This window comes from Molothrus aeneus, chromosome 20 (assembly GCF_037042795.1).
Source record: "Molothrus aeneus isolate 106 chromosome 20, BPBGC_Maene_1.0, whole genome shotgun sequence".
Lineage (NCBI taxonomy): Eukaryota > Metazoa > Chordata > Aves > Passeriformes > Icteridae > Molothrus > Molothrus aeneus.
Genome location: NC_089665.1, coordinates 3235290 through 3251353, shown reverse-complemented (window position 1 = coordinate 3251353; position 16064 = coordinate 3235290). Strand labels below are relative to the sequence as shown.

The following is a 16064-nucleotide window of genomic DNA, read 5'->3' as shown; positions in this document are numbered from 1 at the left end:
CCTAGGCTAGGCTTAAGGAAATCAAGGTGGCTGCAGAGTGCTATGCCCTGGTTGGAGATGGAAAGTGAAATTCCTGTGGTAGACACTTTTCCCTGTGGGAGGCCCCAGTTTGCTCTTTGCTTCTTTTATAAGGGGGACTAAACCACAGCAGGTGCCAGATTATCCAGGAAAGCAGAGCCGAGGCAGCAATGCTGCTGAACGTTGTAGTGCCCCTGTGTATGTGAGGAGCTTTTCCAGCAGGTGCCTTGGGATTTGTGGGTAAAATAAAACAGGGAAGGAGGTTTTTGGTCATGAGAGCTTGCTCTGCCCTGTACTACCCACTTGGAAGGAAACAGGGAGGGGAGATAGAGGTTTTGGGAGAGCCAAGAGAGGCAGCGAGGTAAGAGCTCAGTGGGGACACAGGCACAAAGCAGTGCTTGCATCCTCACTGTACAGGTAGCACTGTGGCCCAGACTGCACCAGAGGGTGTTTGCCCCCCAGCCCTCTGCTTTCAGTCTTTGGAGAAAGGTATCACCTTGAAAAGATGATAGCAGCTTGACACTTGCAGTCCTGGAAGAGCTGGGACAGGAGCACTCTGTGCTGGGCTCAGACCTGGCTGGATGGGCCAGAGAGTGGTGGTGAGCAGTGCTGCATCCAGCTGGGGCCAGGCACCAGTGGTGTCCCTCAGGGCTCTGTGCTGGGACCAGCTCTGATCAATGTTTTTATTGACGACATGGATGAGGGGATTGAGTCTTTCATTAGTAAATCTGCAGGTGACACCAAGCTGGGAGCATGTGTCGATCTGTTGGAAGGTAGGAGGGCTCTGCAGAGAGACTGGAACGGTTGGAGGGATGGGCAGAGTCCAATAGGATGCAGTTTAATAAATCCAAGTGCCCAGTCCTGCATTTTGGCCACAATCACTCCCTGCAATGCTCTGGGCTGGGGATGGTGTGGCTGGACAGTGCCCAGGCAGAAAGGGACCTGGCGGTGCTGGTCAACAGCGACTGACCATGAGCCAGCAGAGTGCCCTGGGGGCTCAGAAGGCAAATGGCTCCTGCCTGGATCAGGAATGGTGTGGCCAGCAGGAGCAGGGAGGTCATTCTGCCCCTGCACTGGGCACTGCTGAGGGCACACCTGGAGTGCTGTGTCCAGTTCTGGCCCCTCAGCTTGGGAAGGACCTTGAGACGCTCGAGCGCGTCCAGAGGAGGCAACGAGGCTGGAGAGGGGCTGGGAACACAAACCCTGTGAGGAGCCACTGAGGGAGCTGGGGGTGCTCAGCCTGGAGAAAAGGAGGCTCAGGGGTGACCTCATCACTCTACAACTCCCTGAAAGGTGCCTGTGCTCAGGTGGGGTTGGGCTCTCTCTCCAGGCAGCACTGACAGAAGGAGAGGACACAGCCTCAAGCTGCACCAAAGGGAAGTTTAGGTTGGATATCTAGAAAAAATTCTTCACAGAAAGAGTGATTGGGTGCTGGAATTATCTGCCCAGGAGTGGTGGAGTCACTGTGCCTGGCTGTGTCTAAAAAAAGACTGGACAAGGCACTCAGTGGTACAGTTTAGTTGATGAGGAGGTGTTAAGTCATAGGTTGGACTTGATGATCTTAAAGGTCTATTCCAACCTAATTCATCCTGTGATTCTGTGAAACGTAGCAAAATAAAAGGGAATTTTTGGATGTGTGGAGAGATGTGGCAGCAGTTAGACCAGGTTTGAGGCTGGAGGTGCATGGACACCCACATTTAGGGGATCAGATGTGTCCTCAGCAGAGGGTTCTCACACCAGGGGTGTGTGGCAGCACAGCACCTGGGCTCCCTCAAAACCCAGAGCTCCTTGCTTGTCTCAGGAGGGCTGTGCTGCAGGGGCACCCACACACGGGGCATGGCTTAGGGCTTTTCAGGGTGTTCAGACAGTTGAGGGTATTTCTGGGCATTTTGTGAGTGCCCTGGAGCACAGTTATATCTGCTGTACCACTGCCATTGCTGCTGATGGAGCACTCACCAACCACCTCTTAGGGACATAGCAAACCAGCCTGGCATGGGCATGATTTGCTTGAGATGGAGGTGATGATGTGGCCACAGAGGCTGAAGGCTGGCACTGAGTTAGGTGTAAGGGATTTTAGGGTTTAGCTGGGCAGGACAGGTGGGTTAAAGCAAATTGCCCATGTGGAGCAGGTATCTCCACTGCTGCAGCAGAAAACCCAAGGACAGCTGCTTGGTAAGCAAGGGACACTGTCACAGTGCTCCTGTGTCCAACATGGCTTTGGTCACATCTGCTCCTCTGATAGCAGTTTTTGCTAAAGCAATGAGAAAAAACACAAATGGAAATTGAAGCCTGGTCCCTACCCTAGCTTTTGCCCTTGCTGTGCCTGGTGGGGTTTCCAGGGCTTTTTGCTCAAATGGCTCCAGCTCACCAGGCACCTCAGGTAATATAATAATAATGTATATGTTTTCTTTTTTTTTTTTATTTTGCTGGAACTTGGTTTGGTTCATTTGGGCCTCCCACTATCTCATCAGAACCACTGAGGCAACAGCTAGAATTTTCCTGGAAAAATGAACAAGTGGATGATTTCCTGCCACTATTTTGTGGAACTGTGGGCAGGACCAGTGCAATGGTCAATTTTTTTCTTTCCTCTTTTTTTTTTTTCTTTTTTTTTTAACCTCCACTGCTCCATGGAAACCTTAGAGGGACTGGTGAGGGGATGTGCCTGCTGTGGGTGCAGGGCTGGGGGGCACCTGGCCCATTCCACAGGAGTTCATGAGCCTGCCTGGTTTTTCCTTTGCTGCAGCACAGGTGATTCATGAGTGAAACTGCCCCGGGGCCAAGTTTCTAATCTTTCCCAGGATTATCAAGGGAGATGTTGTAAGAGCCAAGCAGGAGATGACATCCTGTGCCAGCTGTTGCACAGCACCCTGTTCCCCTGAGATTACTTTGTGGATGAGAAATAATTAAAAAATAATAAAATTTGATAACTTTTTTTTTTAAAAAAACCCTAAAAAATGTTAAAACAATGTGCAAATGTTTTCTTTGGCCCTGTGACAGTGGTGTGATGGTCCTTGAGCCAACCATTGCTCTTGGGGTTGAGATTCAGTTTGCAGAGGTGTGATGGGGCTGTCCCAGGAGCAGGACCCCTGTGGAAGGTGACATCAATGTGTTGGTGGTGTCCCAGGGAGGGGTTGCAGTAGGACAGGCTGCTCTGCACCCATCCTGTCCACCCTGCTCCCTGCTGCCAGCCTGAACTGCTGTAAGAATGGTTTACCCTAGTTTTCCTAAAGAGGACTTTCCCTTTAATTAGACAAACAACTTCAAGCCCTGTGTCTTAATTTGATTTAAATAAGCCTAGCACTTGCTGGTGAAGTTTTCTTTCCTCCCTTTTATTCCACCCTTTCTTAAATCCACTGTCATGCTCTTTGTGACCACAAATGATTAAAAGCTTTACTGGGATATTGTCCCCCCCATCCCTTAAAATCCCATTGTGTTACTTGAGTCATCTTTTTGTTATGTTTTGGGTTGTTGTTTTTTTTATTTTTTTTTTTTCTTGTTGAGTGATTCTTGCTTTTACTTATTAAACAATCAGCCAGGAGAAAGGGATTCTTTTTGTCCCAATCTCCTGCAGGACAGGAAGGGGATGCAGGTACCCTGCCCCATTTCCCATTGATGTTATCCCTGTCTTTCCTATTGGTTCCCTCTCTGCAGCCAGACCCAGCTTGTGGTTTGCTTTTAGCAGCCAAGAGAGGAGCATCTCTTCCCTGGAAGTGCTGATTCCTGTGGGAGGCCATGGCTGAGCAGGTTGGTGCAGCTCTCTGAGTGGATGCAACCAGCCCCACCAAGGCAGGGACTGCTTCTCCAAAATGCTGCTAGAAGGCAACAGAATGTCATAGAAGCCATATTTAGTAATAAATAGGGCACTCAGAAACATGTGCAGGCATCAAAGTAAAAACTTTTGCTGTTTTTAAAAGTAAAACTTGCTGTTTTCTTAGCAAGTTCTTGGGGGAGTGAGGAAGGGAGTGATGGTCCCTGGAGCAAGGCAGGGGCTGTCCCCAGCTCAGCTTGGTGCCCAGCATTGGCACCACCAGCACCTCCCTGTTTCCTGCCACCTGCAACAAGGCACCTCTTATTAGTACAGCATCCATGAAAATAGGGAATTCCATGTTCCCTGCTCCTGCAGAGCTGTGCTCAGGAAGATGCTTGGGAGCTTGCAGATGAAATGGGCTCTTGTGTGTCTGTCTGTCTGTCCATCTTTGCATGCGCAAACTGCAGGGCTGGAGCTGGGCAGATTAGTTCCTGGTGTTGCTGTAAAGCTGGAGGTGCCTGACAGAGACCTGTCCCCAGCATGGGGACACCTGGGCTCTGTGCCCAGCTGCAGGACCATAGGTTCAGTTTCCTGCTTTATTTCCCAAGCTGATGCCTATTTAGGCCAGGTTCCTTCCCCCCAAGATTACCATGGAGGAGATGCCCATCAGCTTTGTTAGAAAGTGTCAGATGGGTGGGAAAGGATTTTCCTGGGTGACTGTTAGTGTGGCTGAGCTTCCAGCTCTGCCATCTGCAGGTGCCAGTGGAGCCCCTGCACTGCTTGGCTGCTTTCAAGAGCTGGCAACATGGGGAAAAACCTGGAGGGCTCATCCAGAGCAATTCCAGAAATTCAGTCGTTATTGTTTCATGGGATTTCTCTCCCCTCTTCATTAGCTTGTTGCAGACCCTTATAGAAGTTTTTCCAGAGCAGATGTGTGTGTCCCATTCAGGAAGTGTTCAAGGAAATTGGATGGGGCTTGGAGCAACCTGGGATAGTGGAAGGTGTCCCTGCCGTGGCAGGGGGTAGGAATGAGATGGCCTTTAAGGTTCTTTCCAACCCAAATCATTCTGTGATTCTTTCATAACATGTGTGTGCTCAGGCACCTGCAGAGATGCCAGTGTGGGGGAGCTTGTTATTTTGGGCCAAACCCCACAATTTCCCCAATTTCGTGGGGCAGCACAACTCTGCTTTGCATTCAAATTCCTTCTGCTTGGACATAGGTGCAAAGTAGGACAGGAGGGTGAATTTGGGGATTTGCTGTTGCCTTTAAGCCATGTTTTCAGTGAGGCTGGGCAGCTGTGGTTATCAACTGAGTGGTAAATTGAGTTATGTGCAGGCAGCTTCATCTATATTCCCCACCTTCTGCCCATCCAGCCTTGTTAGGGATTCTCCAGCCTCCTTCATCCATTTGTGAGCACATGATTTATGATCTGGTTCAAGTGGTTTATGAGCTAACTTGCTGCCCTTTAGTTGCAGGATTAAGGCTGCCCTGCAGATGGAGGGGTGGCAGCTGGGAGGGATGTGTTGGGTGCTGGGGGTGCTGCTGTCTCGAGTGTGGGTGTCCCAGCATGGGTGTTTAGAGGGTGACACCTTGCCTCAGTGCTCCTGCAGCACTGGCATTACCATGAGTTGAGATGAGACAGGAACACTGAGGTGCAAGAACCTGATGCTGTTGCTGCACTTGTGGCTGGGTCACAGCATTTTCCCCATTTGGCTGTGAGGGATGGAGATTCTGGGCTGAGCCTCTTTTCAGACATGTGGTCCCTGCACTGCACCTCTTCCTGTTCCCCCTGACACAAGAACTGCAGAGTGGGGTGATTTCATTAGGGAATCCCTTGCCATGAGCTGCATCTCAGAGCACCCTGTGACTTTGACCTGTTTCAGGGACACTTTGGGTGGCAGGGGTTCCTCTTGTCCAGGATTTAGAGCAGGAGGCACAAGGATGGTCAGCACAGTGTCTTCATGGGGACAGAGCCATCACCTGCTGCTCACAGCTGCCATCAGAGCTCGGGCACAGAAATGCTCTGTGCCCACTTCAGCACCACATCCTCTGCCTTGCATGGCCACAGGCTGCAATCTGGGGTGTCCCACCATGCAGCTGGTCCTGTGGCCCCTGTGGTGGTGGCATCTCCTTGAGGGTGAGCTCCAAATGCAGAGATGATCTGGCCACTGCTGGTGCACACAGCATTGGCTCCAGGGTTTGATTACAGCCCAACAGCTCCTGCAGTTATCTGCCTTTAGCAGAGGACTCATGGGGATTGTGGGGCTCAGGCTGCTGTGGCCTCTCTGCATGCCTCAGTTTCCCCATGTTCCTGTGCCAGCATTGCTCCTGTAGCACATGATGGTAGATGGGTTTCTGTGGTGGTGCTCAGCTCCAGCTCTCTGTTAGTAACAGTGATGCACAGCTCTTTCATTTTTTTTTTCTGTTTTCAGGTGAATATGGCCTTGGCAGGGAAGCCTTTAGATGTGACACTCACCACCTCCAGAGCTGACCAGTGGAATATGGTTTTTCCCCAGAGAGATGAAATCATCACCAGCTTAGTGTCTGCCTTAGACTCCATGGTAAGAGGCCGGTGGCACCCCTGTCCCCATCCCCCTCCCTCCTTTGGCCTCCATTTAGCAAGGCTGTCTGGGTGCAGGGCTGGCACACGATGCCTGGTGAGCTCATTCCGCTCTCCTCTGCTGCTGGAAAGCCCAGGGAACTGCTGAGAAATAAAAACCCTTTCCTGCCCTGACAGCCATAAGGATCATAAAGCCAGCACAAGTTAATCTCAGATGTGTATTGTTTTCCCATTAATATTTATGTTGGTATCAACTGGCTGAAGGGTGGTTGGCTTTTTTTTTCTTGCTGTTTTACCAATGTTACCGTGAGCATTTACACAACAACAGAACAATGGCTTTTTATCTCTGAGAACAAAGAAAATAACTTTCATATCTTTTGACGTAGAATTCCCAGTGGAAAGCCTTGCCTAAGTCAGCCGTGCTTACATAAACAAGATAACTGTCTGGATTAAGTCTTGTGGACCAGAGCTAATCTTATTTTTAACTGTGAATGTGATCAATAAGGGAAAGAGGATGTGTAGTAACAAATGTCTAATGCAATGAGATGTGCTAAATAGCTCTCTCTTTTTAAAGTCAAGTCATATGTAATGCATTTATCTAGGATATGTTTTCCTCTCTATGCAGGTAGAGGTTTTTTCATTAATACCAATTTCCTTCTCTTTGACATCACTACCCCACTAAGGAGCAGGTTCCCTAGAGCCTACACACCCCAAGCAGCTTTGATGATTTATATACTTGCCATCCTGTACAACAAATTATGTTGCCATAGTTTGGCTTCTTAACGAATATTCATTATTATGCAGTCCTTGTTAGGTGCTTACACAGGGGCCAGGGAGCCAAGCTGCTCCTGAAATTCAGCCTTTATCCCAGCCCTTCAGAGTGGCAGGCTCTGTGCTCACTGAAACCTAGCTGCCTGTGTGCCTGGTAAATAAACCACAGGGCCACATGCATGTCACCAAGCAGGCTTAGGGTTTGGATTTGTTCTGCACCCAAATCTCACATACCTTAGTTTTTGTTTTTATTTTTGAGTGTTGGACGTTTTGAGCAAAATACTTGGCTTTGTGACTGGGTTTTGAAAGGAGACTTCTTTAAAATATCTGTTTTCTGGGATTTGATTCAGTGCCTCTTTGAAGAAGGTGAGCAGGAGGTAAAATGACCTAGCAGAGAAGCTGGTTTAAGCCCACACAAGTGAAGCCTGTTGTAGGTGTGTGCAGGGAGCTGGAGGTACCTTAGGGGGGTTGCTCCATGTAACCCCCCTGCTCTCCTCCCTCCCTGGCTGCCAGCATCCTCCAGCTCCTCTGTGGGGTTGTTGATGTGCCTAACCAGGGCTGATGCTGGGAAAATTCCCCCTTTTTTACCCATTTAAATGATGACCTGGGGATAGCATCTACCTAGCACCAGTGCTGTAGCTATAGGAATATGACTCAGGCTGCTAGCACTGAGTAACTATTATAATAAAAAAAATACTAATAAAAATGCATATACATGTGTATTATGCAGAGCAGGAAGGGCATGTTACATAAAATGGATTAATGGAAGAAGTTTTTTCCATCTCTTTGTTGTTTTGCATAACTGTACAAGAAGAATCGTTCCACTAATCTGGACTTTGACCATATTAGTGTTCTGCAGCTGAAATAAGATTCCCGTGTTCCTTATTCCATTAGAGCTGGTGGAAAAATGCAAATTGTTGTTGGTTGTGGTGTGGGTTTTTTGTTAGATTTTTTTTTTTGCAGGAATGTTTTTTTTTTAAAGAAATGCAATAAAATGTTTATTTTTAGGCTAGGAAAAAGTGAAGTAAATCGATGGGTTAATAGCTCTTGTTTTCCAGCTGGGTATTTTTGTAGAGCTGTAAAGTCACCGAAATTTTTTAGGCGATGCCATAAACCCATGAAATTCTGCCATAAACCAGAACACTGCTTTTGATGGAAAGGATAAAACCCCACTGGGAGATGGCAGGGGGTGGGAAGGAGGGGTGGGAAGGAGGGGTGGGAAGGAGGAATGTTGCCCCCAGCCTGTGCTGTGCTGACCTGGTGCCTCCAACAGTGCTCGGCGCTGTCCAAGCTGAACGCGGAGGTTGCCTGCATCGCCGTGCACGAGGAGAGCGCCTTCGTGCTGGGCACTGAGAAGGGAAGGGTCTTCCTCAGCGCCCGTAAGGAGCTCCAGGCTGACTTCCAGAAGTTCTGCAGTGAGTATCTGCAGCTGCTCCATCTTCCATGCCGAGGCTGGCGCTCCAGCTGTGCCAGCTGTGAGCCCTGCTGCGTACAGAGGGGGCACCGCGGTGCTGTCTGTCTGTCCGTGGGGATGAGGGGTGTTTGAAGTGATGGAGGAATTGGGAGGGAGCTGCAGCCAGAGCCTCTTCCCTGCCAGGGAGAGCTCTGCATGCCCTGGGTTTTCTCTCCTGAAGCATCCCTGAGGTGGCTCAGGGCTGGATGGCTGCTCTGCTGCCCTGCTGCTGTTAGCCTCTGGCAGTGGTTTTTGAGGACTTAGCAGAAATAGTTTTTCCTAGTGATCCTCCCAGGAGCAGAAGGATTTTCTTAGTCAAAGGCTTTTTTCCTGGTTTTGGAAAAACAGGAATGAATTGGTCGTTGTTGTGGAGTTGCTTCTGTCTTTGAGGGATGAACAGTGGTGACAGGATACCTTGAGGAGGAGCTGTGTTCCTCCAGTCTCAGATCAGATTCACCAAGTGTCTGAGGGATATCTTTGTGTTCCAGGCCTTCTGTCCCAGCTCTGTACCTCTGCCAGTTTCCAAAAAACAGTCTGGGAGCTGAAGGGAGGGTGGGAGCCGTTCTGTGAATGGGGACCTCTCTTCTTGGACAGCATCATCCCCAGCATGCTGACTACTCCTTTCCTCAGTCAGTGTGGAACTGGAATGGGATCTGGTTTTGGTGGTGCTGAGGACACCAGACCCAGATCTGTTCTGCAGTGGGATGTCAGTGGAGAGAAATACATGGTGTTGACAGAAACCACATGGGTGCTTAATCCATTGGAGAGATTGTTCAGGAAGGGTTTGCTCTGGTGACACCAGTGCTATGAAGCTGCCCAGGTCACTGTGTTGTTCACTGCATGGCTCTACAGGAGCAGCTCTCTGCCATGGCTCTGCCCAGCCCCTCATCCTGCTGCCCTGGGCAGCTGCTGGCCCACTCCACCATTCCATCCTCTCACATCCTGGTTAGTTTTCCTCCACTGTATTCTGCAGGACAGGAGGCATTTGGGAGATGTTCCCTACATTCATGGGCAGCTCTGCCTTCCCTTCCCACCACCCTCAAGATGTGGATGGCAGTGGGGTGGCCAAAGGGAGGGAACTCTCTTGTGTTTCCTTAGGCTGAGAGAGGTTGTTCAGTCCGGAGAACAGTCCAGAGAATCCTGAGAGCTCCTTCCAGTGCCTAAGGGGGACTTAGAAAAAAGAGGGAGAGTGACTTTTTGCCCAGGCAGATAATGATAGAACAAGGGAGAATAGTTTTAAACTAAAAGAGGATAGATTTAGGTTAGGTGATAGTAAGGAATTCTTCTTTTGAGTGTTATGAGCTACTGGGATAGGTTGTTCAGAGAAGCTGCAGCTGCTCCATCCCTGGAAGTGTTCAAGGCCAAGTTGAACAGGGCTTGGAGCAATGTGGTTTAGTGGAAAGTGTCCTTGCCCATGGCAGGGGAGTGGAATCAGATGGTCTTTAAGGGCTCTCTTGACCCAAACTTGTTCTCTGATTCCATGATATATCCTGGTTGATGCTCTACAGCTGTGCAGGGGCAAAGCAGCTGGCACTAGATCCTGATTCCCCTCTCTTTGGTTTCATTTGTACTTTTGTCCAAAAGAAATAGTCATGTCTGGTTGAAAACAGCAGTCTTGAGGATGGGGTTTGAGTAAAGGGGATGATGCTGCAGACAGGGTGAAATGTGATAACTCTGTCTTGAATTATACAGGCCCAGACTCAACTCCACTCCATAAAGCCCTTACAACTGGCACACAGTGGAAAGTATCCCTGGAAGTGCCTCTGATTTCTTGCTGCCCTCTTAGAAAGATGTGAATTAATCTAAAGCAGACATCATTTGGAGATGTAAGAAGCCTCTTATCTCTCTGGGATGCAGACCTTGCTTGAGCACCCTCCTTTATCTGAGCCTCTGGTCCTGCCTCTCATGATGCAGGGGTGAACTGACAGTGATCAGAATTAATGTCAGTGCAGGAGGGAGAGGCAGTACTTGGAGGATGCAGATGCATTTCACAACCTTGGTTAAACACCCCAAAAAAGTTTTCCAGGGCCTGTTTTGCCATGCTGTGGGAGGCCTGTGGAGCTTTCCAGGGGTGGAATGGTGGCTGTTTACTTTGCTGTGTCCAGTTCTGTGTGTGTCCCATGTTGCTCTTGACCATTCCCTGTGATGTCCCAGCCATGGACTTTTTCCACAGAAGGATCTGTGAGCTCCTTGAGCACCCAGGCAGCATCCAGGCCCGACTGCCAGCAGGAGTCTGTCGAGGATGATGAAGGAATTAGTCCTTTGTCACCAAAAATCCCTTGCAAATTACTGTGGATAGAACAGCAATAATGCATTTGTAGTGTTTAATTTTCTGTGCATTTAGAGATGCAAAGAAGTCAATGCTGAAGATATGCTTTATTTGAGGTTTAATGGGGGAAATTAGCAGGAAATAGCTGGTATTACTGAGCTACGTGATGCTGAAGGGTAAAAAAGCCTCCAAGAAAGGAGGATTTTCTTTTCCTGAGAGATTGAAGGCTAAGCAGATTGAAACCAGAGACTAGAAATGGACTGCCCAATTAGCCATAACTGTTTCAGTCTGGCTGAGTGGGAGAAGCCAGGGAAAAGGGGGCAGGCACCGGATGAGTGCTGGCACCACTGCCTATTGCCAGTACCTTTCCCTGCATGTTGGGGCTGCTGGGATCATCCAAGCTGGGGCCTGAGGTGGGTGGGAGGGCTGGGACACTTGCCTTCTCACCACAGTGACTCCTGTTTTCTCCTCTCCCCCTCAGGAATCCAGCAGAGGAAGGAGCAGGATGCAGAGGTGCAGAAGAAGGCAAAGGAGTGCGGGCAAAGGGTGCTCAGGGTCTCCCCGGACCAGGGATCAGATGTGTACCTCCTCAGGAAGATGGTAGAGGAAGTGTTTGATGTGCTTTATAGTAAGAACCTTCATGCTTCCCTTTGGGGATATGGAATGTCCCTGGGGCTCACTGAGCTGCCCAGTACTGCCACCAGCTGTGGCTTTCATGCCAGCCCAGCTCCTCAGCGTGGGAGCATGTGCCTGGCAGGGCAGGGTGAAATGTGCTCCTGTACAGAGTTAGCACTGCATTGAGATGGGGTTTGGCCACTGCTTCTTAATTTTCCAGTGCTCCAAACTGAGCCAAAAAAATCCCTGTGCTGAATGAAGCATCCTTTGTGTTCCCTGACCAGGGGAAGCCTCTAATGTGATTTCCATGCACACCTTTTATCCCTGGCACTGCATCCACAGCACCTCTTTCATAGCACTGTGTTGGAGCTCTGAAGATTCACTCTCTCTCTTCCCTGGCAAGTCTATTTAAAAAGAAAACAGATGATTTTCTAGCATGTGGCCCTGCAGCCCCAACTTCCAGAGACGAGGTGGTGCCGCTCCAGCACATGCATCATCCCCAGCAATAAAGCTTCTGCAATTAAATATAGATGACCATATGGCTGTTGGTATGGAACCCAGTGGGTTGCAGAGCTCCTTCCAGCCCAATCTGCAGTGGCTTGAGCAGTAGCAGCACCTTCTCACTGACAAGGACCCACTGGAACCCCCGTGGAGCAGCTGGCAGTAGTGGCCATGCCACTACTCATCCCCTGGCAGCACCTCTACAGCTGTGCTAGTCAGGGTAGGAAAAGCAAAACTGGCTTGGGAAAACAGAGCCCCAGTTCTTCCCCCATGCTGCTGAGAGGTTGTGTTAGTTCTGCACGATGCTTTAGGGAGTTCAGGCCCTGTGGCTGGAGCAGCTGCAGAACTGGGTGTTGGTCTTTTCTGGCTGCAGCTCCCCATCACCAGCTGAGATTCATGTAGAGGCCTGCTGGGCTGTGCAGGGCTCCCTGAGTGCCCCTGATTGTGGATGTGATCTGGGAATGGGCATTCCCACACAACAGGAGCTGCCACCAACCAAGCTGGGCTCACATGCAGGATTTGCTGCTGCTGCTGGCTGTTGGCATCTTCCACAAGCTTCACAGACAGGAAAAGGGAGCTGGCATCTCTTCTCCCCTGGGACAGACAGTCACTGAAATTTTCTGAAGCCACTTAAAGGACTTAGAGGCAATATTCCCATTAATGGGAGCAGTCAGATCCTGCTGCTGCCTTCCAAAGGCTGGGCCCAAGGATGAAGGAAGGGATGATGCAGAAGAACCAAGGGAACAGAATGAGGAGGGTGTTTTTTTGCTGGTCCAGGCTGCAGGTCTCATTGTCCTGCTGCAGGTACAGTGCCAAACTTTGCTGTCCTCTTGGGAATATGTGAATTATTAAAATCTGACATACAATAATTATATAATTGCATTAGAAAAGCTTGATCAGGGTGCATCTGCATGGGCTTTATGAACAAGGCAGCCCATCCATTGGATGATTAGTAAGGCTTTTTACAGTTTCAAGGTGTATGGAGGTGTGTGGGGACACATTGGCCATGTCCTCTACCCAGCATGGCCAGAAGAAGGTTGGGCATCCCTGGGACAGCAGTTTTGGCTTTGGCACTGGGTGTAATTCTGCCTTTGCTGCTGCTTCAGTAATGTCAGCTGTTTCCATCCTTGAGCCTCTCTGTGGTGAAACCTGACAAAGCTGCTGCTCCCCTCCCTTCATTCCCACTGGGAAAGGCCTCTCCTGGATGAGTGGGGAGAAATACACAGGAGACAGCAGATGCCCCAGGGTGATTCTGTTTGTAACACTGAGAGGACTGTGTGAGTTTAACAATTATGATTCTTAGGGTTTTGGGTTTTTTTTTTTTTGTCCTTTCATCAATAAGGATTGGAAACAAAAAATCTTTTAAAATGCTCAGTCAAAAAGATTCCCTCCAGAGCCTGGTAATCTCTGCACCAACAGGATGACTGATTACCAGTGGCTTCTATTAAACAGGCATTAATGATGATTATTGTCTCTTTAGCCAAACCATGAGTCTCTGTGCAGCAGTGCAAGGCTTCTGAAGGTCACCTTGACAATAACACAGTGCCCATAAAAATATGTTTGGGGATTTCTTGAGCATTGGGTTGATAAGGAGCCACTGTGGACATTGGGAGCTTCTCCCAATCATGAAGAGAGGTGATGAAGGGAGGTGGAGAGCTGCTAGAGCCAGCACATTGGGGCAGGGAAACTGTCAGCTTGCAGAAAGTAAACTCATGGTGTCATGGTTCAAAGGCTTATTTTAAAACTTTGGTTATTTGCTTAATTAAAATATTATCAATCCTCCCTATAAGAAGCCTTAATGGCCTGTGCAAGTTGCACATTGTTAGTTATAATACATTCCTTCAAAGGACACGGTGAAGAAATCACTTTTAGTAAGGACTTGCTGGCAGTGTCACAAGATTTGCAGTATTTCTGTAAGATCTTTTGGTTTGGGGTTTTTTTTAAGAAGAGGGAAAAAAAATAAAAGATTGGAAAGAAAATCTACAGTATAAAATCCCTCAACAACTTAAAGGTCCTATAACCTTCTCTGTCTGCCCCTCAGCTTGGAGATGAAGGTGCAGGCACTGTATCATGCCACCAGATGTTCTGCATCTGGACACTGCTTTGCCAGCCAGGTTGCATTCCTGCATGGCTGTTTCTTGTGCTTCATGCTTTCAGCACCATGTTTATTGATCACAGTGGCTTGGGTTGGTTTCCAAAGTAATTTTTCCCCAGAGACTGGCTTGAGGGTTTTGAAATCCTTCAGAGCAGGCTGTTTTTCTGATGGTGTTTTGCCTGCAAAGTATAGCAGAGCAGCCCTGGTCTGGGCACACAGGCTCTTTATCTGGTTTAAAAAATCCCTATATAATGGCAATGCTGCTACAAGGGAAGGAAAAGCAATTTGTACCTGACTCCTTAGGGAGATTTTGGTGGCAGAGGTAAAATGGAGCCAGAGGCACGTGGTGGGGACATGATGGGACTGTGTTGCCAGTGTTAAGGGGAGCAGGTGAGAGTTCTGGGCAGCTGGAGGGGACTGTGCAGTCAAATGTATCAATGTTCAAGCTGTCTGTGAATACTGGGATGGAGGGAGATTGTTGGTTTTGGTTTTTTTCCTTGTCTGTCAAAGTGAATCAAAGCTGCTTGACAGCAACAGCAATCAAACTGTTTTCCATTCTTCCAGGAGGTAAAATAAGAAAACTGACTAGAAATGAGGTTCCCAGAATATCTCAGTAAGCATGAGATAAAAATCATTGTGAGCTCCTCTGCCTTCTTTGTCAGCCCTTGGCTCCCTCCCACCTTGCTGATGGCCATGTACCTCACTGGCATATGGCTGGGCACTCCCAGGGGTGAGCTTGTGCCAAGTGACCCCAACTGAGGATTCTGCTGTGAAACCTGAATGATGAGACATCTGTTTATTGGCTTTTATGAGCTTTTTATTAATTAGTGCTTTTAGAAAGGAATTGGAGTGCCTTGCATGCTAAGTGTGAAGGTAGGAATGGGTTTTTTTCTCCGAATGATCCTGTTGGGATTTCTTGCTCTTGCATTTAGTCCTCCAGCCCAGCTCAGCCATGGTGAGGGGCACAGGGTGTTTGTCAGTGTGTAACTCTGTCCCCTCCCCAGGTGAAGCCATGGGGAAGAGCAGCGTGGTCCCTTTGCCCTACGAGAGGTTCCTGAAAGAGCCAGGCTCGCTGGCAGTGACTGGCTTGCCTGAGGGAATCAGCTTTAAGAAACCCCTGGAGTATGATGTGAAATCCCTGATGGCCATCCTAGAGCACAGCCACAGCATCCGCTTCAGGCTAAAAAGGTAATTTTAATTTTGGGGATCTCCGAGGAGCAAGAGAGCCCCGAGCCCTTGGGATGGTGGCACAGGCAGGAGGGTCTCTCCCATGTCCCAGCTTCTCCTCAGGACCCACAAACCTGGGTCCAGCCATGCCAAATCCAGCCTTGCACAGAGAATTGTTCGTGTTGGGGGGCTTGAGTCCATTTCAGGCTCATTTCTATAAAAAGTGTGTGTAAACATGCACATTAACTGCATCTTTTTATGTGTCTCTGCCAAAATTTCCACTGCGGTAAGCTAAGTGCTTTTCTGTCTCCAGAGGGATTTCCAGGGTAAATGCTGCAAGTGTCTTCCCAGGCTGAAATGGGTTTTTTAATGCCAGGCAAGGAGGGAAGTGGGGGACTGCAGCAGAGCAAACTCCCCCTTTTGGCCACATTTATGCAAGGGGTTCAGTAGTTTTAGGTGCATTTTCCCTGCATTTGCCTTGCTGGCAGCACCTCAGATCCATTCAGAAAAATGCTGAGCATGACCAAATATCTCCTCTAAAGGCTTGATGCTTCTGGAAAATCAGGCTGAGACAGCTAAAAGTAGGACACGCAGAATTTGTGCTGTCTGTGAGCTTGTGGCTCCCTGTCTCATGTGGAGCACATTGGTTTCTTCAGTCTGAAACTCATTGCAGGCTGACTGACCTCCCCCTTGAATGTGCCATGGGTGCTGGGGGCTGGCATAGGCAATGGAGCCAAGTGATTGTGGTCATAAAAGGTTTTACCCCTTAAATGCACTGGGCATGGAGCTGTGCAGCTTGGTCCTAGCTAAAAAAAAAGTGCTTTGAACTAACCAGCTTTGACTAACCAGCTCCACTTAAAGAAGAC

At 48.9% G+C, this 16064-nt stretch overlaps 1 protein-coding gene across 8 annotated transcripts in view; it reads left to right on the top strand.

Moving 5' to 3' along the window:
- The window catches only part of GTF2IRD1 (GTF2I repeat domain containing 1), a 71044-nt gene that overhangs the window by 14720 nt on the left and 40260 nt on the right, over positions 1–16064 (top strand). For all 8 annotated transcript variants that reach the window (XM_066563340.1, XM_066563342.1, XM_066563339.1 and 5 more), the window contains exons 2-5: positions 6200–6328; positions 8372–8513; positions 11302–11448; positions 15036–15219. In XM_066563340.1, coding sequence (XP_066419437.1) covers positions 6206–6328; positions 8372–8513; positions 11302–11448; positions 15036–15219 — 596 coding nt within the window. In that variant the 5' untranslated portion in view covers positions 6200–6205. The remainder of the gene's footprint in view (positions 1–6199; positions 6329–8371; positions 8514–11301; positions 11449–15035; positions 15220–16064) is intronic.